The 25927-nt window shown below is 39.3% G+C and overlaps 1 protein-coding gene across 3 annotated transcripts in view; it reads right to left on the reverse strand.

Moving 5' to 3' along the window:
* Nucleotides 1-25927, reverse strand: part of RICTOR (RPTOR independent companion of MTOR complex 2) — a 134568-nt gene that overhangs the window by 73812 nt on the left and 34829 nt on the right. For all 3 annotated transcript variants that reach the window (XM_075540961.1, XM_075540960.1, XM_075540962.1), the window contains 2 exons: nucleotides 22753-22850; nucleotides 1177-1241 (listed from right to left, as the gene is read on the reverse strand). In XM_075540961.1, the coding sequence (XP_075397076.1) occupies nucleotides 1177-1241; nucleotides 22753-22850 (163 nt within the window). The remainder of the gene's footprint in view (nucleotides 1-1176; nucleotides 1242-22752; nucleotides 22851-25927) is intronic.

Raw genomic sequence — 25927 nt, forward strand, 5'->3', positions numbered from 1 at the left:
ATATAAGCCATTCATATCCATTTTAATTCTTATGAATACTACATAAAGTGTTAGATAATTGAATAGCATTATTCCTCTACTAGTATACTTCGGCAAATCAAGTTTGTCATATACACAAATTCCTCTTAGTTAAGCCCTGAACATAACTTTTTTAATCATTTTATTAGGGGCTCATACAACTCTTATCACAATCCATACATACATCAATTGTGTAAAGCACATCTGTACAATCACTGCCCTCATCATTCTCAAAACATTTGCTTTCCACCTAAGGCCCTGGCATCAGGTCCTCATTTTTCCCCTCCCTCCCTCTTCCCCTTCCTTCATGAACCCTTGATAATTTATAAATTATTATTTTGTCATATCTTGCACTGTCCGACATCTCCCTTCACCCACTTTTCTGTTGTCCGTCCCCAGGGAGGAGGTTACATGTAGATCCTTGTAACTGGTTCCCCCTTTCCCAACCCACCCTCCCTCCACCCTCTCAGTATCGTCACTCACACCACTGGTCCTGAAGGGATCATCCGCCCTGGATTCCCTGTGTTTCCAGTTCCTATCTGTACCAGTGTACATCCTCTGGTCTAGCCATATTTGTAAGCTAGAACTGGGATCTTGACAGTACAGGGGGAGGAAGCATTTAGGAACTAGAGAAAAGTTTTATCTTTCAGCATTGCTACATCGCACCCTGACTGGCTTGTCTCCTCCCTGCCTAAAGATAATTTTATAAGCTCTCTTTGCAGAGGAATATGGGAACTACTAATCTGAAAATTCTGGTTTTAAAACAATAGTTTAAATTATATGACTCCACCTATTTTCAACATTGGCTTTGGTTCACCCAATTTGATCATTATAAACTACCACTGAAATTCATATGGTAGCAAGTTTTTTAAGATTCTGAACTTTGGAAATATTTAAACTGTTTCTACAAAATAAAACAGAAATTGCAGTATTACCATGTTTCAAGTTTAACACTACTAAAATTGGGGAGAAGAGGGGAGGGGAGGGGAGGGGAGGGGAGGGGAGGGGAGGGGAGGGGAGAGAAGGGAAGGGAAGGGAAGGGAAGGGAAGGGAAGGGAAGGGAAGGGAAGGGAAGGGAAGGGAAGGGAAGGGAAGGGAAGGGAAGGGAAGGGAAGGGAAGGGACGGGAAGGGAAAGCAGGTAACAGAAGAGCACTTACCAAATTATTATATCCTCATAGTTAAAACCCAATTTTTCTTCACTGTAGCCAATATCACAAAGAAGCTGTAAGAAAAACAAAACAAGCACATGTATATGTTCTGTATATTTTTTGTCCACTCCTATACATTTAAGAGCCCTGGTGACACAGTGGGCTAGGCAGTTGCTAGTCAAAAGGTTGAAAGTTCAAACCCATCAGCTGTACCACAGTTGAAAGAAGAGGTAGTATACAGCTACAAAGATATACAACCTATAGGGTACATCAATTCTGTCATAGGGTTGCCATAAGTCACAACTGAGTCTGTTTGTGTGCATACCAACATTACTAGGCTTCAAACATAGTAAGAATTATGAGGGTGGCATTGCTTTGTTCTATTGTAGACAGGATCACTATGAGCAGAATCAACTCGACAATACCTAACATGATTAGCCTAGGAAACATCGCATTTTTCTGTACGGAAATTTAAAATACATGTTACTACCATTTAAATTTATAGACTTGTATGTAACATCTATCTTTTTGTATTTTACCTACCAATGTTAGCTTTACCTCTCCTTTCTTGTCTTCTTTTAAATTAATGGAATATATTTTATTACTCCAGTTTCCTTCTCAATAATTTAACTTTTTTGCTAGGACTTACTGTCCTTATATTTTGTCTCTTCTCACAGCCCCTATTTAGTCAAGATCGGTTTCTATTTACTCATTTATTTATCCTTTCTACTACTCTTCTATTCTTTCTTCATTTAGGTGATTCCTTGATAGAATGAATCCCTTTATGTCCACCTGAAGAACTTAACTTTTCTTTGTTATTGCTGTTGACTTATTTATTGGTGTTCACGTTTAATCTGGATTTGCTGATAAAAAGATTCTCTTGGGTTTTTTGGCTAGAAATGATTATTTCATTTTCCGTTTTTCAGGATAGTTTTGCAAGATGTAGAATTATAGATAACCTGGTATTTCCTTTAGAGACTTTCAAGGTGGTGGCCATTGTTTCTGTTGAGAAGTTATAAGTAAATCTTATTGTATGCTCCTCTGAAAATATGGTGTCCCCCCCCCCGGCCTCGGGTTCTTTTTAAGACTCGGAGTGTATATGAACGTGTATGTGTCTGGACTGCTAATTATAAGCGAGGTGGTTTAAACCTATCAGCAGTCCCATGGGAGACTGATAAGGCTCTCTGCTCTTATAAATATTTAATTTATGTGTGAATTTGATATTTTGTTTTGGGGAAAAAATTTGCACAAGAGTTTCTCAAATTATTTTGGGGCTTAAGTAGCTGCTCTCAAATATTCCAACATTTTCACATTTGTGGCAAGGAAGACAAATTCTCATCTTACATGGAAGGAAAACATTATGTAAATACATGAATGGGCAAAATCAAACTGAAAAGCTCTACTTCACTGGTTTTTGTCTAAAATGTTATACTCAAATTCCTATATTTAAAATTCTGGAGTGTGGTAAAAATTACTCTTAATTTTTCAAATGTTTGTGAAAAGGTTCTATTATTTCATTTGTTGGATGATGTTGAAAGTACCTGAGCGTAAATGAACAAAAATAATAGGATTTGAAAACACATACGAAAGGGTATCCTATCCCCACCAAAAAAAATAATAATAAGAGAAACGCTCTGCTAGGCAGACCTTTTGTAGTATGAATTTTATCTGTGAGCATCAAGCAACTCTGAGTTAGTGCACCGAGTAGCATCATCTAGGAAGGTTCTCTCTGGTCCCAGTGAATTTTTTTCATAAAACCAGTTTTGCTCGAACCTTGTTCTTAGAGACGGCCGACTTAAAGAGAAAAGCATGTGGCTGTGAAATTTTGCTTTCTGCTTGGGGGGGGAAGGGGGTGAATGCCGCAGAAACTGTTGGGATGTTGAACACAGCTTACAAGGACAGCTCTATGGGAAAACCTCGAATGTAAGAGTGTTCCTTCTCATTTCAAAAAAGGTGAACTGTTGATTGATGACAAACCTAGTTCTGGATGTCCATCAACTTCCCGGACAAAGTAAGCACAAAATTCGTGCACTTGTGGTCAAAGATTAATGACGGACCATGAAAGTGATGGAGAGGTTATCTGGACTATCCTGGAGCTCAGTTCAGCAACTTTTAAAGGAAAATATGGGAATGAAAAGGGTCGCTGCAAATTTTGTGCCTCAGGTTCTGACAGAGCAAGAAAAAAAAAGTGCAGAGTAGAAACATGACGTGCTTTGAAAGAACGCCTCTGAAGTGACCCAGACTTTCCCCGCAAAGTCATGACTGCTGACTAGACATGCAGGGATTCTTACGACCCCAAAGCAAGCACCAATCCGGCCAGTGGAAGACCATCAACACCTCACCCCCCCCAAAAAAAACGCTTGTCAAGTGAAACCAAAGATCAAGATGATGTTCATTTGTTTATTTGATGTGAGACGGATAGTGCATTTGGAGTTCGTTCTACCAGTTCAGGCTGCTAATCAATCTTTCTATTTATAGGTTCTCAAAAGATTGCATAACAGTGTATGACAAAAAAGGTCTTATTTGTGGCAGATGGTGGACTGGTTTTGCCACCACGACAATGCACCTAACTCACGCAGCTATCTCAGTGCACCAATTTTTGATCAAAAAAAGCATGACTCTTTTGAACCAATGCACCTGACTCACCTGACCTCACTGTTTGCATCCTCTTTTTGTTTCTGTGAATGAAAAGGTGCACGAAAGAACAGCGATTTGAAAACACAGAAGAGGTGAAGAAAAAAAATGAGGGAGATGCTCAGGTATCCAAACAGATGGGTTTGGAAAATGTTCCCAAGAATGGAATTGCAGACTTGATAAATGTGTTACACTTGATGGGGAGTACTTTGAATGTAATAAGGTTGTTTTGTAAAAAAATTTAAATACATAGTTTTGACCAAAAAAATCTTTTGTATTTTTTGGTCTTTTTTTTTGGGGGGGGGGGTACTACCTTGTATGCATACTTCAAACAATAATTAAAATTATCCAAAGTTTGAGGTCAGTGAGTAAAATTTATATACCTCTATAAAACTAGTCACCTCTCTTAGAGAAAAAGGGGGAAATATTAGTCAAATATATTTGCAAAAATATAGATAAAAAGCTAAGGTCTTTACAATGTAAATGCTCTAAACAAATTGGAGTAAAACTTTTAAGTATTTAAAAGTTTAAAAGAGGGGAGGGAGGGGGAAAAAGAGGACTTGATGCAAAGGGCTTAAGTGGAGGGCAAATGCTTTGAAAGTGATTAGGGCAAAGAATATACAGATGTGCTTTACACAATTGATGTATGTATGGATTGTGATAAGAGTTGTATGAGTCCCTAATAAAATGTTAAAAAAATAAAATAAAAATACGAACAAAAAAATAAAAGTTTAAAAGAAGAAACCAAGTGCAAGAAATTTACTGACAAAATAAAATTGATAAACCTGTACAGTCTTATTTTTTAAAAGCTGAATCCAACTAATTACTGCTATGTAGAAAACTTATCAAATTGACAAATTATTCTTGATATGATACTATAAATTGAAGACACATTGTTAATGCAATTTTAAACTGATTATGTTTTATAAAGAAACTGAAAAAATACATTAGGATCAGCAAAAATGATGAGACTCTGACTCAGAAATTCAACTAATTAAAGAAAGAAGCTACCGTATATTGTATAGTGAGCCAATAAGGTGCTCATGACAGTATCTACAATAGTAAAGAAGTAGAAACCAAATGTTCATAAAGAGGGAAACTTGTATAGCCATTAATATTACATATAAAATATTTAATCATGAGGAAATTATGCCTAATATGGAAGGAAATTTTTCAAGAAAATCAATTTTCTTAAAGACACACATTTTACAACAAAATTTGATTTTGAAACAGCATATATATAGATTTTAAACTTAATTGCACAGGAAAGTAGAATCATCGGTGATTTGCTTTCCTCTTTATGCTTTTCTGTATATTAACAATGTTCACATGAAGATGCATTACCTCTGTAATCTATAGGAGGCTTTTTATACTTAAATTCAGAAAAATACAAGCTGAAAGAAGTAATAATGATTTAATCCTCTTAATCCAAAAAAGTAAGCAATATTTTTATAAATGAAGATCAGGCAGGTTTATAAAAGCGTTTATGATATCCCAAGACCACAGTGCTAATAAGTGGTATCAGAAACCAGAGTAAACAACCAGCCTAAGTTAAGAGCCCACTGCAAAAAAAATTGTTTTAAAATTATATATATAGGTAAACAAAAATCCACAAATGGAAAAAACGACTTAAATGTGAAATTATCTCTACAAAACCCATGCCCACTTAAAAACTGTAAAGGGAGCTTATTTGGAAATATGGTTTCTGCAGATATGATCGAATCTTATGAGGAAAACAGACAACAGACACAGTGAGAAGACCATGTGAAGATGGAGGCAGAGAATAATTTTTGATGTATAGTCTCTGGGAGAAAATAGGAAATTTCTATTCATTTAAATCACCTTGTTTATGGTTATGTCAATCATAGGAATGTATCATCTTATTTTATTCTCCAGCCTCAAAAGTGATATAGTGTGATATGAAGCAAGAATTTGGAGAAACATGCTCTAGTCATATGTGCATAAAATGAGTATGTGGATTTAGCTATTATTTTGTACAGAACTAGGAATTAGGGTCTGCTGAAATTGGGGTCTGAAATATATTACTGTGGCTAGGGGCCGTCACACAGTTTGTCATGCAAACTGGGCTGCGAACCCATGGTGGGTCAGCAGTAGAAAACTACGTGGGGAGAAAGATGAGGCATTCCTCGATTATTTTTGTTCTGGGTTAGAACATGTGTTTTATTGCCACATTCAAAGATATTCCAAATTATCTTTCAGTGACAATAACATTTTTATTTATTTTTTTAAATTTATTTATTTATTTTAACAATTTATTGGGGCTGACAATAACATTTTTAATAGTTGACCTTCAAAGATATAGTTATTGGCTATCCTAGTCAACTCTTACCACCCCATCGGTGTACGCCACTGATTGCAAAATGTAATTCTTAAAATATTTGTCAACATCTCTGGAAGCAGGATTTATCTTACAGTGATATAATTCAAATGAAAATTGATTTTTTTTTTAAATCTTAGAAGGACATAGTATAAGATGCATCTTCCAAAACCAAAAGCCTAAACCCCTTGGCATAGATTCAATTCTGATTTACAGGGTTTCTGAGGCTGCAAATCTTCCTACAAGCAGATAGCTTTGTCTTTCTCCTTGGGAAGCTTTCTACTCCTGTAAAGAGTGACAGCCTCAGAAACCCACAGGGGCAGTTCGACTCTGTCCTAGAAGGTCGCTTTGAGTCAGAATCATCCCAATGGCAAGGAGCTTGGGTTTTGTGGAGGCATATTCTCATTTGGAAACTTAGTAGAAAAGGTACTTAGAATTTATTGGCATTATCTTTTTTTTCACATTTGCCAACTAACCTAGAATACTACAGATTCAGAGAAGTGCTTTCCAATGATTCAAATTCTCAGTCCAGAGAAATGTATGAGTGGTCACCATTTAACCTTTGCTAGAGTTAAGAGCTTCTATGTAAAGATAAGGTAAAAAATGTAAAGTTATTGTTCTAGTCTCAGACACACACCTTTGGGAAATGTTCAGAAAGGATCATTTTCTGCTATGTAATGTCAATTCATTTCAACTGAAAACCCTATTTAAGAAAAATGTCCATTCAGTTGCTAAAACCAGTAGTATTGATTAGACATATGGCAAATACCTATTTTATAGAGGTGGTGAAAGATTTGAGAGCTATGATCTCAGTGTTGGCTAAATATTACTTTTAGATTGTTTACAGATTTGTAGAAGAGGATCTTACTCAATGCTCTATCTAAGTAAAATATTTCCTTTTGAATTAGAACAACTCAAAGCACAAGTGAAAAAATTTTTAATATAAATAACTGACTTTATACCCAAAGTAAGAAAGGAAGTGGATAGAACTATGAATTCTAGATAAGAAATATGCTTTTCGTTTTTAGATCCTGTGTTTTAAATTTCAAAATATTAGGAATGAGAATAGAATTTTAAATATAAATTTCTTGAGGTGATTAATTCACTACTTTCCCAGTCATCTCCTAATTTAAGTAATCAAACCCTGAGGTATCATTAAAGCCCTTTAAATAGACAGGGAGAAATAAGGAAAAGGATACTAATCTGGTGAGTTTAAATATGCACTGTCTCCAGTACAAACTGAAGTAAAAAGAACTCATCTTTATCCAGGGGCTAGCAGTTTTTTTCACTAGCATTTTAGCCACACTGGTAACACCCTGTCTCCTAGATTAATAAGTTATTAAAATTTAACATGGCACACCCTGTCAGATGGAGTCTATGGGTGATGCAAATGGTTAAGTGGTCAGCTACTAACCAAAAGGCTGTAGGTTTGAGTCCTCCCAGAGGTGCCTTGGGAAGAAAGGCCACCAGGAGTCATAGGCATGAAAATCCCTATGGAGCACAGTGCACCTCAGAAATAAATGGGGTTGCCGTAAGTCAAAACTGGGTCCACAGCAACTCATTTCATTTTGTGTTTTGGTTTGTTCTTCTCTCACCTTGCCATATAGATTTGGTAGGAAAGGGCTTCAAAAAGCTCATGGAAAAATTCCCCGATCTTTTACTTCCAGTCTCCCTTGAACTTATTTAGGGCACCTTGTTGTATTTATAAGAAATCACTGTTTAAAATTTTTTAAGACCTTTCAAAATACAAACATTTCTATCATTAACAGTTACCTGTCCCTAATAAAATGTAAAAGAAAAGAGGAGAAAAAATGATTAGGGCAAAGACTGTACAGATGTGCTTTATACAATTGATGTATGTATATGTAAGAACTGTGATAAGAATTGTATGAGCCCCAATAAATTGTTAAAAAAAAACAAAACAGTTACCTGTAAAACCAAACTCACTGTCATTGAGTTGGTTCCAACTCAGTGATCCTATAATGCTAAATTATTAGCTATCACACTTCAGACAGAGATTCTATCACTCTCCATCCCCTTGGTTTTTAGCTGTCAATCGCAATGTTGACTTGGATCTGACCCAACAGAATCAGAGTAATGCTGAAGATACCAGAACAGTGAGAACTTTTCGTTATAAGATTGAGAGCTGTCAAAATGATGTTTCTTGTTGCTGTTGTTTAGTCCTATCAAGCCAGCTTTGACTCATCATAGACCCATTATTTAACAGAACCAAACACTGCCGGTCTTGTGCCATGCTCATAATAGAAGGTATTTCTGAGCCCACTGTGAATGCCACTGTGTTGAGTCTTTCTCATTCTGGCTTACCTTGTTGCTCATGGAAATTGTTTATCTGAGATTGAATGAACCTAAACTGTACGAAAACAGCTGAGCATGGGCACACAATCCTATTGACATGTTCTCAATCCTTGGTTGTTTGGCCTAAAATCTGGGCCCAACATTTGGTCTCCCCAATTATGAAAGTAAATAACTTCATTTTTACTGAAAGCATTTTTATTAACGGTAATTAGGATTTAGATTTTTGTTACAAGCCAACTTCATTCAGCAAGCAGTATTATCAGTGAAGTCCATAGTGGCTGCATGATTGGAACTGTTGTCAGTAACTGTAATAATGTTGGCCTTCAAATCATGGAGAAACCATGCAGACCTCAATGAAATGGTTCTCTGTCCTGTGTTGTCTCCAGGATTGGTGACATATTGGACTGTTGTCCTCGAGAGATTCCACTGGCTCATTTTCAGAAGCAGGGTGTCAGAAAGTGCTGACTTTCTGTCTAGTCTGTCTCAGTCTCAAAACTCCACTGAAACCTGTTCAGCATCATAACAACATGTAAGCCTCCAATGAGATCTACAGGGTGGTTTAGTATGAGGATCATGTCATTCTACAGGGTCCTCAGAACAAAGTCTAGTAATCTACTTCTGAAAGAAAAAACAAAAGCCACTGAAAACCCTACAAAGTTCCACTCTGGAAGTAATCGAGAGCTGAAAATGACTCTTCAACAGCTGGCTGGTACTGGTTTGATCAGCTTATTTTATTTCTCACAAAAATCCAATGTGACACACACATAAACCTGTGAAGGAGTCTCAAAACATTTGTGGGGAAACTCCATTACCCATTCATTACATTTTTTAAAAGAACTTTCTGAAGCCCCCTCATCCATATGTACATACATACGCATTCATAGGTACAAATACCTACTAAGGGTGACCCCTGCAGAGTAGTATTTTTTCAAGGTGGAGAGGCAGCTAAGATGAATATATGAGCGAAAACATTTTTGAACACAGCATCTACAGTACTCTCTAATTTTTTATTATTAAAAGATCATTTTATTGGGGACTCTTAAAACTTATAATAATATATACATCAATTGTATCAAGCATATCTGTACATATGTTGCCATCAATCTTTTCTAGACATTTACTTTCTATTGGGCCCTTGGTACTCTAATTTTTTATATTTGGTCTGCACTACTTTTGAAGATTATAATAACAAAATAAAACACCTTCAAAGCTTTCAATATAAGAGATTAAATTATATGAAAATGAGCTTTTAAAGCATAAAATGGTTGACAGCATGGCCAAAGGAAAATATGCAAATTACAAAGAAATGCTACCTTAAAACCCGGTCTTAGGTTATAAACAAGCTGTTAGTTTTAAAAATAAAATACTAAGATTATATTTATCGGCAGTCTGTTGTATACCTTACTGTATCTAGTGAAACTGATGTGTGGCATTCACATGGTTACAGGGTCACATAACCCATTTCCTCTCATCAAACCTTAAAAGGAGGTTTAATTCTCAAAATGTTGCTCACTTTATAAACCATTTTAACGCCAATTAGGTATTAAATTAGCTTAATCCTATCAGCTCGACTTATATTTCACCCCAAAAATGCTTGTAAACAAAAAATCTCCCAAACCTAAAACAGTTTAATTAATTAAGCATCATGGCAGGCATTGGGACAGAGTGAGAGAAAATATAAAAACTAAGATGACTGGTGGGAAATGATCAAGGGTAAGGTTGCTTAGAGAAGAGGTATACTCTAGCCCAGGTGGCGATGAAGCATGGTAGTAGGGCAGGAGGAAAGTCAAGGGAGATGGAGGAAAGAGCTAGGAGTCAAAGGGCATTCATGGAGGTCTAGACAAAGACATGTACATGCAAATATATATAGGAGGATGGGGAAATAGATCTATGTGTCTATATTTATAGGTCAAGTATTAAGGTGGCGGAAGGACCTTGGGCCTCTACTCAAACACTCCCTCAATGCATGAATACCTTCTTTTATTAAATTGGAACTCTATGATGCTCACTCTCCCGACACAACGGCTGGAGCCAAAGTGGGTGAACAAGTAAATGTGAAGAAAGCTGATGGTGCCCGGCTATCAAAAGAGATAGTGACTGGGGTCTTAAAGGCTTGAAGATAAACAAGCGGCCATCTAGCTCAGAAGCAAATAAGCCCACATAGAAGAAGCACACCGGCCAGTGTGATCACGAGGTGCCCAAGGGACCAGGTATAAGGCATCATGCAAAAAAAAAAAAAAGATATAAGTGTGTGTATGTATGTGTATATGTATATATGTATGTGTATATATGTATATATATATATATCATATTAAATGAAGGAGGAAGTGCAGAGTGGAGACCCAAGGCCCAAGTGTCGACCAATGGAGATCCCCTCATAGAGGGGTTTAGGAGAGGAGATGGGTTAATTAGGGTGTGAGGTAGTATCGATGAAGAACACAGCTTTCCCCCAGATCCTGGATGCTTCCTCCCCCCAACTACCATGATCCGAATTCTACCTTGCAGGGCTGGATAGGACAGAGGCTGTACACTGGTGCATATGAGGGTTGGAGGTACAGGGAATCCAGGATGGATGATACCTTCAGGACCAAGGGTGTGAGGGACGATGCTGGGAGAGTGGAGGGTGAGTGGGTTGGAAAGGGGGAACTGATTACAAGGATCCACATGTGACCTCTTCCCTGGGAGAGGGACAGCAGAGAAGGGGGGAAGGGAGACTCCGGATAGGGCAAGATATGACAAAATAACGATGTATAAATTACCAAGGGCATATGAGGGAGGGGGGAATGGGGAGGGAGGGGGAAAAAAAAAGAGGACCTGATGCAAGGGGCTTAAGTGGAGAGCAAATGCCTTGAGAATGATTGGGGTAGGGAATGTATGGATGTGCTTTATACAATTGATGTATGTATATGTATGGATTGTGGTAAGAGTTGTATGAGTCCCTAATAAAATGTAAAGGAAGAAAAGAGAAAAAAATGATTAGGGCAAAGACTGTACAGATGTGCTTTATACAATTGATGTATGTATATGTATGAACTGTGAAAAGAATTGTATCAGCCCCAATAAATTGTTAAAATAAATAAATAAATAACAAATTTTTTAAAATGGAAATATACCACATACATTCTTTAGTAACAAAAAATAAAGTGCAAAACAATAAAAAAAACTAAGATGACATAATCTCGTGTTCATGAAATTCAGTTTAATATAATACAACAGCATACACCATATAATAATAAAGGGGAGGTGAAAATTAGTGAGTACACAAGTGCTTCAGAATATATGCATGGAAAAAATTGAGGACGATCAAACTCTACTGGTCTTGGCAAAATTTTTCTTTCTCATATTTTTTTATCCTACAAAGTTCACCTTAAGAGATTCTTGAGAACTTTAAAATTTCATTCTATTTTTTTTAATTACAGATCTTACATAGGAATACTAACTTTGTAAAGTATTAATAAACCAAGTTCTTTGACAAAACGGGTTTCAAAGACACATTACGACTACATTCAGTAAGCACTTACTGTCTCCTAATAATTTGCACATAAGCCCTGGTGGCATAGTGGGCTACGCCAGTGGGCTGAGAGCCAAAGAGCAGCAGTTTGAAACCATCAGATTTTCTACTCCCCCAAACAAGTCTTGGAAACACACAAGGGTACTTCTGCCCTATCTTACAGGGTTATGAGTCGGAATCAAGTTGATGACAGTCACTTAGAGGAGGATTTGTAGAAATGTTACAATAAAAGCTGCAAACATGGATTAACAGCAGTGGCTCTCAATTGAGGGTGAATTTGACCCCTGAAGGATAATAAAGCAGTGTCTGGGGGCATCTGTGCTGACCAAACCTGGTGTCAGTGGTACTACCGTTATCTAGTAGGTATGGTTAGGTACGCTGAAAAATCTAGTGTGCACAAGAGAACCCCACCACACAGAAATATCTGACCTAATATGTCAATTGTTCCGGGAAGTCTTGTTGTAGTCGCTCACCTTACCAATCTGCAACTCAAGCTATGCCCACTGAAGAATTACCTCAACAAATTTAAAACTTAGCAGAAGCAAAGAGATTCCCAGGTGAACAGATTATGCACCAGGCACTTCAATGGGACCTTGTCACCAAAGGCAGTATGGTTATCTCTACGCAGAGAAATCTGTCCAAGATGGCCTTGTGAGTCAGAGCTTGGCTGCAAATTCTCATCTACTCGATCTAAAGCTCATGCTTTTCCTATTACATCACTGAGCAGCCAAAACAGGTTATATCAAGTCCAAAGTTCATGGTCTTTACGCATGGAACAACTCCTAAGGTTCCTCCATAAGAGTCCCTAATTTTAGACAAATTCTAGTAAGCCTGACTATTTGGTTTTTTAACCTGTGAATGCTTTAAAACAGCAAATAAAAGATCTGCAAGTGCAACCAGGGTCCAAAGGAAAAATATGAAAATCACAAAGAGGTCATATGTTAAAACACAAACAGGAATACAAAAAAAGTCCTCATTTCAAAGACTATTCTCAATTGTACAAGTAGTAAATGATAAAATACTTTAATAACCAAATAATTTCCAAAATAAATCCAGATGATCAGGATCAATGAAAAAACTAAACTAGATTTTATAATCAATGTTCAAGAAGGCACACAATACATGAGAGAGCTTCATAGACAAGTGGGATTAAAATTCAAGGGATTTTTCTGTGAACCTTTTGGCACGTGCTCATTTAATATGGGAAAACTATATCCAATATGAAAAATCAAAAAGCTCAATCATGCAAGGATTCCTATAGCAGCTGCATGCATCAGTGTTAGTCTTCCTTTTGCAGTTGATGAGAATATTCATTTACATTAAAAAAAGAAAACAAATTGGGACATTGGTAAGGTACTTGTGATGTGTATTGTCAGCACAGCAACACTACTAATTAAGGGCTATCAATACAAGATAAAGGGTTGTCTACTTCTCAAGCTACCTGCTAAATAAGAAGTTCTAGTTCGAGATCATGTACACAATTTATCTAAAATATATGTGAAGTTTCACACTGTGGTTTGCAGTAGACCACTGCTGCGCATGAGTGCATGAGAGGCAATGTAAAACACTGTTCGGCAACATCATCTTTGGAATCAAATGCCCGAACTCACATCATGCCTGCCCCATCACCAGGTGCCCAACTTTCAGCAATTACTTAGCCCTGCTATTCCTCAGTTCTTATGTGTTCAATGGAACTATGCCACTGTGATGATTACATGTGATAAGACACACAAAGTACTTTGATAGTGCCTGTCAATAAGAGTCAATAAACATGGGGAGGGAGGGGGGAAAAAAAAGAGGACCTGATGCAAGGGGCTTAAGTGGAGAGCAAATGCCTTGAGAATGATTGGGGCAGGGAATGTATGGATGTGCTTTATACAATTGATGTATGTATATGTATGGATTGTGGTAAGAGTTGTATGAGTCCCTAATAAAATGTAAAAAAAAGAAAAGAAAGAAAATGATTAGGGCAAAGAATGTACAGATGTGCTTTATACAATTGATGTATGTATATGTATGGACTGTGATAAGAGTTGTATGAGCCCCTAATAAATTGTTAAAATTAAAAAAAAAGAGTCAATAAACATTTATTATTTATTTTCATACTTCTTGTCACAGAAGCAAGATGAAAGTCATATCATCTGGAAGCATAAGATAAATTGAAAACTAAGGGGTATGTGGGTAGATATCTTATCCTGGAAACACCAAGTCTCTGAAATGCAACTAACAGACCTTCATAGGCTAAAAGGTCAGCAGGCCAGAACTAATGACAATTGTCAGTCCTGCACTGCCCCTCTGACCCCCACCCTGCCTAAAGGAACCAAGGACAGTGAGCAGGAGGAGCAGGGATGAAGGAGGGCATTGAGAGTCTAAGAGCGGGAGAAGGAAGTAAGGGAGTAGAAAGGAAAGCAAGGAAAGTGGAAAAGGAAACGAATAAGTGATATGGTGGGAGGTAGTGGAAAGGAGAGAGAGAGGAAAACGCGAAAGGAGGGAGGACTCTGGGAAGGACAATGCGGAGAGGGAAGTTTAAGGAAAAAACAGAGAGAAGGAAGAGGAAGAAGAGAAAGGCAAGCACATATTACAAGGCAGAGAGACTAAGTGAAGAAAATAACCTTGTGAAGATTGTAGGAGGAATTCAGATACAGCAAGAAAGCAATGGAAGAAAGGAAAGAGGGAATTCATCCTACCCAAGAGATCTGAGAAACCACAAATAAGTGGATAAGATCACCACCAGATTCCTAGAAACGGGTTTTTATAACTCATGTTCAAAAAGCTGTGTCTATACTGTCCAATATGGTAGCCACTAGCCAAAGGAGACGATGGATGCTTGCAAGGTGGAGAGTCTGAACTGAGATGTGCTATAAATATAAAATACATTTGATTTCTGAGATATTGTTTGGGGAAAAAGTAAAACAGCTCACTGCCGCAGAGTCAACTTAGCAACCCTACAGGGCAGAGCGGAACTAGTCCTGGGGGTTTCTGAGGCTGTAAAGCTTGATGGAATAGGCAGCCTCATTTTCTCCTGCAAAGCAAAACAGCTAGTGAGTTTAAACCACTGATCTTGCAGTTAGCAGGCCACCACCTTACTTACTAGGCCACCAGAGTGCCCTTGAAAGTGAGCAGCTCGACAGTGAGCACCATGTCACTGTTGGGCACAAAATCAGAGCCAAACTGACCCCCGCCTTAGAAGAATGTGCTACAGAAGGCAACACTAAGCCTACAGGTTGGGGGCAGGGGCCGGCTTACCAAGCCCACATGAAAGCAAACCAAGGAAAAAGAGTGAAGGTCCCCACACCAAGCCCTGAGGACGAAGTCCCTGCATGGAACAGAGAAGGTTGTCAGGCCTATACCAGCTCAACACTTCATGTCCCCTCACTGGAGCATACCATGACAGAAGACAATATGGGGGACACATGATGTGGAATGAGTTTAGCCTGAATCCCCCACGGTAGGGCGAACCAAGAAGGGAACATAACATATCAGCAACAGGAGCAAAGCAAAGCTACAAAACCGTTGAAGAGCCCCCAAAATAGACTTCAGGTAGGAAGGACAGTTCCTGGAACCACCCAGGATGGTGAAAAGCTAAAGGTCAGTGGACAGATCTGGAATCATCTATGCTTTCAGGGTTTTTTTTTTTAAATAGTTTTTCCCCCTCTTTTTATTCAATCATTTGCATTGTCTCTGTTATTGTTGTTTTGCCTACCAATATAAGATAGACATGGGAAGCAAGCCCAAGGTGAAAGCAAGTGGACCAATGTGGGGAGGAGGCGGCGGGGGCGTGAGAGGGAGCAGTGACCAAACAACACCACAGACAGGGAAACAACGAGGGAATTAAAAGCAACAAGAGGAGGATGTGGAGATCCTGGGGGTGTTGGAGCAACAGCAATCTAGCTGAGAGAATTACTAAGAGACAGAAGTAGAGCGAGCATGATGGTGGGAAAGGAGGAAGGTAAAAGGAAACAGAGGAATGATCTAGGAAACAAAGCTATAGATAGATGTATAAGCATAGGTGTGTATACATGTAAATACATTAAGTCATAAAAATTGAGGTACCAGCCGATATACATATATTTATACAGCAATGCACTGAGGTAGTGGACAGACTTTGGGCCTCTGTCCAAGCCCTCCCTCAATGCAAGAACACTTTGTTCTAACAAACTGGTATTCTGTGATCTCACCCTCCCAGCACAATCGCTGAAGACAAACACTTGCACAAGCAAATGTGGTGAAGAAAGCTTGATAGTGCCCGGCTATCAAAAGATATAGCATCTGGGATCTTAAAGGCTTGAAGTTAAACAAGCGGCCATATAGCAAAGAAACAACAAGCCCACATGGAAGAAGCACACTAGCTTGTGTGATCATGTGGTGTTGACGGAATCAAGGAACAGGTATCACAAACCCCACCCCCCAAACAAGCAGACAAACAAAAAATTGTTGAGAATGAAGTAGGTCGGAGCAAAGACCCAAAACCCATCTGTAGACAATGGGAAATACCCTCACAGAAAGGTCACAAGGAAGGGATGAGTCAACCAAGGTGAAGCATAGCACCAATGAAATGAAATATTCCTTGAGACTTCCTCACAGCCCCACCCCCCACCTCCAACTATCATGACCTCAGTCCTGTCTTTCAGATCAGGCTAGACCAATAAACTATCACATACACTGATACAGATAAGAGCTCATGACACATAGAATCCAGGTCAGATAAACCCCTCAGGAACAGAAATGAGAGTAGTAATAATCAGAAGGGTAGGGGAAAGGTGTTGACAGGAAGGAGGAAACGATCACAACAATCGACACATGACCACAAGCCCCACCCTTCAGGGGGATGAACAACAGAAACCATGGGGAAGGGAGACAGCGGTCAGTGTTAAGATCTGAAAATAGTAATTTATAATTTATCAAGGGGTCATGAGGGTGGGAGGGGCCATGAAGGGTACAAAGAGGCGCTGAAACCAAAGGTTCAAATAGAAAGTAAATGTTTAGAAAATAATGATGGCAACATGTATAAATATGCTTGATACAATTGATGTGTGGATTGTTATAAGAGCTGTAAGAGCGCCTCCCCAATAAAATGATCTTAAAAAAAAAGAAAAAGTGCACTGCATGTGTGTAACACTAGTCCAGCGGACCAGCAGCCAGCATGTCTCTCAGTTCCCCCAACCTAGGCGGGAGGTCTAGGCGGAGCACAGTGAGAGGCAGGAAGGTCTGCGTACTTGTGCACAGGTTACTCTGCCCAAGGTCCAGGGACTTCCCTAGATGCTAAGGTAAGGAACAAGTCCTACCTTTGTAGTCGTGTACTTATTTAATGTTTTTGAAAGTCTCTTAGAAAAAAATCACTCCTTGTATTTTTCGCAGCCCTTATAAAAATATTCTTGAATACCTTCAAACTTCAAAAGGAAAAGCAAACACACATGGGCTTCTCTATTAAAAACACAAACAAAAAGTCTCATGTTAGATTTAGTGCACAATGTTGTTGCTGTTACATGTTGTCAAGTAGATTTCAACTCACAGCAAACCTATACAACAAAAGTAGAGCCACCTCATGGGGTTTTCAGGGCTGTAAACTTTATGTGAGCAGACCTCCTGCCACATCTTTCTCCTGGGGAGTAGCTGGTGATTAGTGGCCCAAAGCAGAAGCACTGTGCCACCATGACTCCTTATTTCATAGTATCACAATTAAAACACAATTTTCGCTACACAGGGCCGATGCGCTGTTTCCCTTTTATTCCTATAAAAACTCAAAAATCCAAAGCCCATCTATAGGCAAGTGGACATCCCCTTACCAAAGGGTTGCTGGGAGGAGACAAGCCAATCAGAGTGCAGTATAGCAATGATGAAACATAAAACTTTCCTCTAGTTTCTAAATGCTTCCTGCCCTGCACTATCCTGATCCCAATTCTGCCTTACAAATCTGGCTAGACCAGAGGATGTACACTGGTACAGATAGGAACTGTAAGACACAGGGAATCCAAGACAGGTGATCCTTTCAGGAGCAGTGGTGAGAGGGGCGATTCCGGGAGGGTGGAGGGAAGGTGGGGTGGAAAGGGGGAACCGATTACAAGGATCTATATATAATCTCCTTCCTGGGCGGCAGACAACAGAAAAGTGGGTGAAGAGAGATGTCGGACAGTGTAAAATATGACAAAATAATTTATAAATTATCAAGGGTTCATGAGGGAGGGAAGGGGAAAAATAAAGAGCTGATGCCAAGGGCTTAAGTGGACAGCAAATATTTTGAGAATGATGAAGGCAACGAATGTACAGATGTGCTTTACACAATTGATGCATGTATGGATTGTGATGAGCCCCCAATAAAATGATTTAAAAAAACACAACTCAAAAATCAAACTGATTGCTACTGAGTTGATTCCAACTCATAGTGACCCTGTAAGGGCAGGGTAGAACTGCCCCCTGTAGATTTCTGAGGCTGTAACTCGTTACTAGCGTGGAAAACTTTATCTTTCTTCCTGGGAACAGCTGGTCATTTCAAACTGCTCACTTTGTGGTTAGCCCAATATGTAACCACTACACCAGCAGGGCTCCTATATTCCTGTATTTATTCCTATAGAAATAAAAATTATACATGTTTCTTCCAGCCACTAGATCACAATAACAGAAATTTTGAAAGGGTTAATGTACCTATCAAACTTTGATGTAAAAATCATCTGAGAAATCTTAATTCAAATGATAATTACTACTTAGTAGGTCTAGCCTAAAACAGCATTGGCAACAAGCTCAAAGGTGATGAGAATGAACACCGTTGGTCTGAGTATCACAGAGTTTAAAACACTCGAGAGTATCATGGAGTTTAAAACACACAATTTTGTCTACATTAAAAATGTGGCACAATTTATATTTAATAAAGCATGAAGAAGAAGAAAAACCCTTAACCCCAAGGATTCATTGTTCAACGATTTTATGGTACTATTTAAAATAGAGCTATTTTAGTTCCCCTGGTGATGACTGTCCAGCAGGACCAGGCTCAAGCGCACACTAATCCATCCACCAAACACAGGGATTCTTGGCTGCCAACAGAAACCACATCAATATTTAATTGGGGGTAGGGTCTCACATCATAGTGACCCTGAAAGGAGAGTAAACTGCCTCTGTGGGTCTCTAAGCCCATGACCCTCCCCAAGAGTAAAGATCCTCCTCTTCCTCTCTAGGAGCAGTTGGTTTCAAACTACTGACCTTGCACGTAGCAGCTCAGTGAGTAACGCATGATGCCCACCAAGCCACTATGAGTCAGAAATGACAGTGTCTGGTTTGTTGACTTGAAGGGATCTAAATTTATCTTGGGTTATATAACTCAGACTCTGATAATGGTAATAAGAGAACCATGGGAAAGGAAAATGCATTCTAACATGTCTCTCTGGAATTACATGAAAGGACCCCAGGTGATGATGTCAGTTAAGAGGTGGGCTGCTAGCCCCAAGGTCAGTGGTTCAAACCTAAGAGCCGCTCTACTTGAGAACGAGTTGGGTAACTTGCTCCCATAAAGATCCACAGCCTCAGAAATCCAAATGGAGTTGCATATGAGCAACTAGTAGATTCCTGAATTCATGGAATCATGAATCGATTCCGTAGCAGTGCCTTTGAACTTATGTACAAATCTGTCATTTTGTGTAAGTATTCAAGTAAAAATGTGTTAGAAAAGTCAAATGAAAATATATTTTCATAAAAGTTACAATTAGGTCTGGATTAAGGATTTCTCAATAACTTTATTTTATTGTGTAAAATAGCATGAGGCTACAACTGTTCTCTTTGGGCTACAAATGGAAGGAGACTCCAACTCCACACCAGCACAAGGCCTGTTGTTTGAGGCAAAAGTCAGACATGGCCCCACCCTCCATTCTTCCTTCCCCTATCTGACCCCAATCATTCTTCCCAAAGCACTCCACTTTATTGCTGGGTTTCAATACTTAGCTCTAATGGCCAGACAAAACTCACAGACAATTAAGGGGTTTTATTAGGAAAGGTAACAGACTGCCACAAACCAAGATCAGAAACCACTAAGGATATAGTCACTGTTCCACAACACCTCCCTCCCTTCAGCCAGTTCTCTACTTCTCAGTCAGGTGGTCCCTTGGTCTGCCTCTGAGAGCCCGGAAACCAGCCTGCTGCTCCGTCTCTGTTTTAGCACTGTTCCCTGTTCTGTCTCATGGTCTCCTTGCCTCAGTCTCTGGTGCCTCTGGTCTCATCCTCTGCCATTTCAGAGAGAAATCTTGAATGTGTTCCACCATTGGCTCATGTTCCTGGTTGGTCCCAGGACTTCTCTTTGTTCCGGCTTTTGCAATGGCTCACTCCATAGCCAGGGGAGTAGCGACTAGAACACATTCCCTCTGTTAGTGATGCACGTGCCCTACGCGCACAGTCCCACACAGTCATCCAGTGGAGTCAGAGACAAGGCTGCAAAAGTCGTATTAAGTCATTCAACTGACTTTGGCAAAATGGAGCCCAGAGAAGCAACTTGCATCCAGAACTCTGTGGCAATCAGTAAATTCACGGATTAGGAGAACAAGTGGAGGATTTGGAAATGGGAGAGAGGGACAAGACCTCAACCTAGTGTAACAAACCTAGAGGGCACCATACCAGCATGAAGCCATGAACTAACAAGAGACGTATGCAGGTGCGGCCCCTATCTCAGCTATGTCGACCCCCTCCCCAGAAGAATGCACTACAGAGGACAGCCCTGAAGATACAGCCCAGGGAGAAGGGCAGAACTGCCCATACCATCCAAGAGCAAACTAAGAGGGAGAGAGAGAGAGTGGGTAGTCCCTGGCCCACCATATTTTGAGGACAACATTCCTGCTCAGAGCACCCAATGCAGAGAGGACTATAAGGTTGGCCTCAACACTATTCAGGATGTCCCTTTATTGACCCACAGAGCTACAGGGGGCAGTACCAGAGCCACAGTGTAGGAAGTGTGCTCAGTCTGACTTGCCAACCACACCAGGGTATAACAAGAAGGAGTGCAACAGAGCAGCAAGGGGAGCAAAGCAATCAAGTCCAGGAGGAATTCTGAAAACTGACTTCAAACGCCAGGGGGTGGGGTTGGAGGGAGGAGACAGGGCTTGGCACTGCATCACACCCAATCAGAAAACATTCATACGGGTCAGCTGACAGACCTAGAACTATAGGCTATTTGGGTTTGAGTTTTTTTTCATGTTTATATAAGAGAGGCCAAACAATCCCAAGGAAAAAAAAAACAGAACTGACAGTTCCAGGGGGCAGGAGAGAGGAGGAGGTGGCAGAACAGGAGGAGGGAGTTAACAAACCCAGGGGACAACAAGAGATATAAAATTGATGGCACAGAATGCTTGGTGGGGTTTGATCAAGTGCAATGTAGTCGAGAGGAAGTACAGAGAGCCAAATGAAGGTTGAACATGATAGAGAGCCAAATGAAGGTTGAACATGATAGAGGGACAGGAGGAAAGTAAAAGGAAATACAGTAAAGAACTAGAAGGCAAAAGACATTTATAGAGGTCTAAACAAAGACATTTACGCATGTAAATATATTAATATATAACAATAGGGATATAGGTCTACGTACATATATTTATATGTTAAGTATTAAGGTAGCAGACAGACATTGGGCCTCTACTCAAGTCCTCCCTCAATGCAAGAACACTTTGTTTTAAGAACCTGGCATATTTGGTGATGCTCACCTTCCTGACACAATTGCTGAAGACAAAATGGGAGTATAACCTAATGTGGTGAAGAAAGCTGATGGTGTCCAGCTATTTCAAGATATAGAGTCTGGGGTCATAAAGGCTTGAAGTTAAACAAGCAGCCATCTAGCAGGGAAGCAACAAAGCCCACATAGAAGAAGCACACTAACCCATGTGATCCCGAGGTGTTGACAGGATCAGGTATCAGAAGACCCAAAACAAACCACCATTTCGATAGGAATGAGAGGGGTTGGATTAGAGACCCAAAGCCCACCTGGTAGACAACTGGACATCCCCTCACAGAAGGGTCACAAGGGAGGGATGAGCCAGTTAGAGTGTAGTATAGCACTAACAAAACACACAGCATTCCTCTAGTTCTTTAATGCTTCCTCCACTCTGCCACCCACCCCATCATGACCCCAATTCTACCTTACAAATCCAGTAAGAGCAGAGCATGTACACTGGTACTGATAAGAGCGCTCAACACATGGAATCCAAGATAGATAAATCCCTCAGAACCAATAATGAGAGTAGTCATACCATGAGGGTAAGGGGAAGGTGGTTGGAGAAGGGGGAGGAAAGGGATAGCAATGATCAACATATAACCCGCCCCCCCAGGGGTCAGACAACAGAGATGTGGGGAAAGGGAGACAGTGGATAGTATAACATATGAAAATAAAAATAATTTATAAATTATCAAGGGTTCACGAGGGTGGGAGGGAGGAGAAAAAAGAGCTGATACCAGAGGCTCAAGTAGAAAGAAAATGTTTTGGAAATGATAATGGCAATGTGTGTAAAAATGTGCTTGGCACAATTGATGTATGAATTGTGATAAGAGCTCTAAGAGCCCCCAGTAAAATGTTTTATTAAAAAAAAAGAAATTTCACTTTACCCTACTACTGACCTTACTGCAACAAACATGTAATGTTTTTATTATTTAAGTATATTTTTGAAACATTAAACCATTACAAAGTTCATGAGAAATGACAGAGAATAACACTAACATGTAGTGAACATGCAAGAATTTCTTGCTAGTGATGGCTGAGGAACATTTAATAAATATAACAAGGAATAAAGAATGACAATATTTAATAAAGATTCAAGTTACTTACCTTAGTAAAGTTATTCAGGTGGCCTAGTTTTCTCATATTTGAAACTCCTTGCAATTTGGCCACATTTTGGAGAATCTCTCTTAAGTTATCAGAAGGTTCTAAAACAAGAAACAGCACAAATTAAGGTAGTGTTAACATAATATTTTTTTAGCCAAACAGTTCATATAATAATGTCACAACTTTGGCTCCAGGTTCAAAGTCTTACTCTCTAACCCAAATCTCCTTTGGTGACACTGTGGTCAAACCAGCCAATGGCCTTCACAGCTCTACTCCACCCAGAGCAAGGCTTCCAATGGTTTCATTCTAGGTTGACCCTATGTGGAGAATTTCAATTTTCACTCAGGGCTTTCAACTGGCTAAAAAGGATAGTTGTGACCAGTGTACACAGTGCACAGTAACTGAGGATTTTGCATGCGGAATTTTTGGGGATGATTTGTTTTTATTTTGCATTTCATGTATTATCCAGTTTCACATTCTCACAGGATCAGCAATTAACAATAACCATCTAGTCTCCCAAGTCTGAAAACATCAAGGCAGTCCCAGCTGCAGCAGAGGGTCTGCTCACAGAACAAAATAAAGTTACACAGTAATTCCTTCATCCCATTTCTTAAAATAATGCCTCTCACACACACACAAAAGATGCTTACTGCTGAAAAACACAGAAACCCCTTTTCTCCTTCTTTATACTTCAAACTAAACATTAAACTCAACCGACACGGTGAACAACGTCTGTTTAAAAATTAATTGCACACACACACGAAAAATCCTTTATGATGCAAAAATATTTTGTTACACAGGGTACAAAACACTTCTTCACTTTTTGGTTGTCTGGTACTCTAGGAAGAATAAAGACTGGTGCCAAGGAGGGCGCACTGCAGTGAGGTAAAGCAACACAGCCAGGGAGGCGCCTCACAGTGGTGGGTTGTGGGAGGACGACCCCGATTTGACAAGGTCAATGCAAATTTTCAGTAGGGGGCCAGAATAAACCAGCTCAAAGTCTTAGTTCACACCAATGTATCATCACCCAGAATCACTGGCATATTGAATCTTTCATTGCAATGTCACTATCAGTTATAATGTGGTAACAGAAAACATTTACTGTCCTGTCTGAAAACAAACAAAAATGGATAAATATATATATCAACAATGATTTTAAAGAAACGGGACGCCAGCTAACAAAAAACCATTACCCCAGCTTATGGGGTTTTCACAGGTCGTAGTATTGAAAGAAGTTCAGACAGAACCCAGCAAATTTCCTGCATTAAAGAGACAGAGCTAAAGGTCTGGGGCGGGGGGTATTACCAAGAAGTACTGGAGAAGAAAAACTGCAGTGAGGGGAAAACTCCAGAGCTTTGCTAAAGGACTGCTCAAGTATTCAGTAGAATACTGGCTAGTGCTTACATATGATGAAAACTTCTTGGCTAGGGAAAAGACGTCTTTGACGGGATTTAAAAGGTATGGAAAGCATTCAAATGGAATTTCTGGAGATGAAAGGAACAGCACCTGCACTCACACCAGGCTGAGTACAGTGTTTGTGTCCAACATGTCTACCAAAAACCTTCCTGACTCAGAGCATTAGTTAGAGTATTCAAGAAAGTGTTGGCTTAGTTGTCTTTGTGAACCACAGAGTCCATTCTGACTCCTGGTGACCTTAAGCAACAGAGTAAATTGCCCCATAATTTCCTAGGTTGTAATCTTTACTGAGCAGATCGCCAGACCTTTTCTCCCACAGAGAGGCCAGGCTGGTGAGCGCCCATCATCAATTTCCAGGTCAGCAGCTGAGGGCTTAAGCATTGCACCACCAGGGTTCCACATCTTAAAAGCAAGAATCAAACTGTTTGGAACTGAACTCTCTCAGAGCAATTCTCAGGAATAATTCTCAAGAATATGTAAATATTCGGAACACAAATGAAGTGCTCTATAATACAAATTTTGGAGTATCTGGTGGTGCAAATAGTTAACACATGTGTCATCTAATTGCAAAGCTGAAGATTCAAATCCACCTAAAAGCCACCCTGGTATAATCTAGTTTCCCTAAATCTGCCACTAAGCATCCTAGGGAAACCGTTCTATGACACCCATGGAGCTGACACCACTTAAAGAGTTAGCTTGACAGCAACTATTTTCTTGTTTTTCCAATGCAAAATTTATCATGTTTTAGCAACCAGTCAAAAATGATCAAAAGAAGCAAAAACTTCCAATGGGTATGAAAAACAATTTAAACTGACCCCAAATTGACACGAATAGAATTTAGCAGATTTTATAATTATAATCTGTATATTCAGAACCTTTGGTAGGAAAATGAAAAAAAAAAGGTATAGAAAGCATTCAAATGGAATTTTTGGAGATGAAAACCACATGACCAGTGGTTTCAAAGAGCTGTGGGATGTCTATCAGGGAGCTTACCACCTGAATCCTAGAGTCTCTAGTAAAGGAAACGAGGCATAGAGAAATACTGAATAAAATAATGCATGAAAACTAGCCAACTATGGTAACAGTAAGCCAACAAATTCAAGACTCTCAAAAAACTCCAAGAACAAGAAAAACTATACCATGCAACAACATAATAAAACCGCACAAAACTCCTGATAAGCAGTTATTAAAAGCAACCAGTTTAAAAAGATAAAGGCAACCATACAGAAAGTATGACAGGAGAATTCTCATTGTCAACAAGGTGAATGAAGGCAGCAGAACAACATCTGCTGAGTACTGGGTGTGTGAAGTGATGGTGGAGGTAGGAGTTGTTTAAAAATGCAAAAATAATTCTTAGCTCATTTGTACAAATCAGACCACAGCTACATTTGGCTTTGTGAGCCACAGTTTGCCAGTCCTGGAATAGAGACAATCTCCTGAGGTTCCTACAAGCAAGCTATTTGCTTTCTTTAAAAGGGCAATATAAAACTTAAAATATATAGTATCACATTGCTGATAGTTTATGGGTCTTTGTGATTTCCTGTAAAACGCTTATTCTGCTAAAACAAAACCCAACATATATTGAGGTCTAAATACAGGCATGTACATATGTAAATATATTTACATGTGACAATGGGAAATAGATCTATGTACATATATTTATAGGTTTAGTGTTAAGGTAGCAAATGGACATTGAGTCTCTTCAATGCAAGAACACTTTGCTCTATTAAACTGGCATTCCATGACACTTACCTTTCCGACA

The sequence above is a fragment of the Tenrec ecaudatus genome, chromosome 2, assembly GCF_050624435.1.
Source record: "Tenrec ecaudatus isolate mTenEca1 chromosome 2, mTenEca1.hap1, whole genome shotgun sequence".
Taxonomy (NCBI): Eukaryota; Metazoa; Chordata; class Mammalia; order Afrosoricida; family Tenrecidae; genus Tenrec; species Tenrec ecaudatus.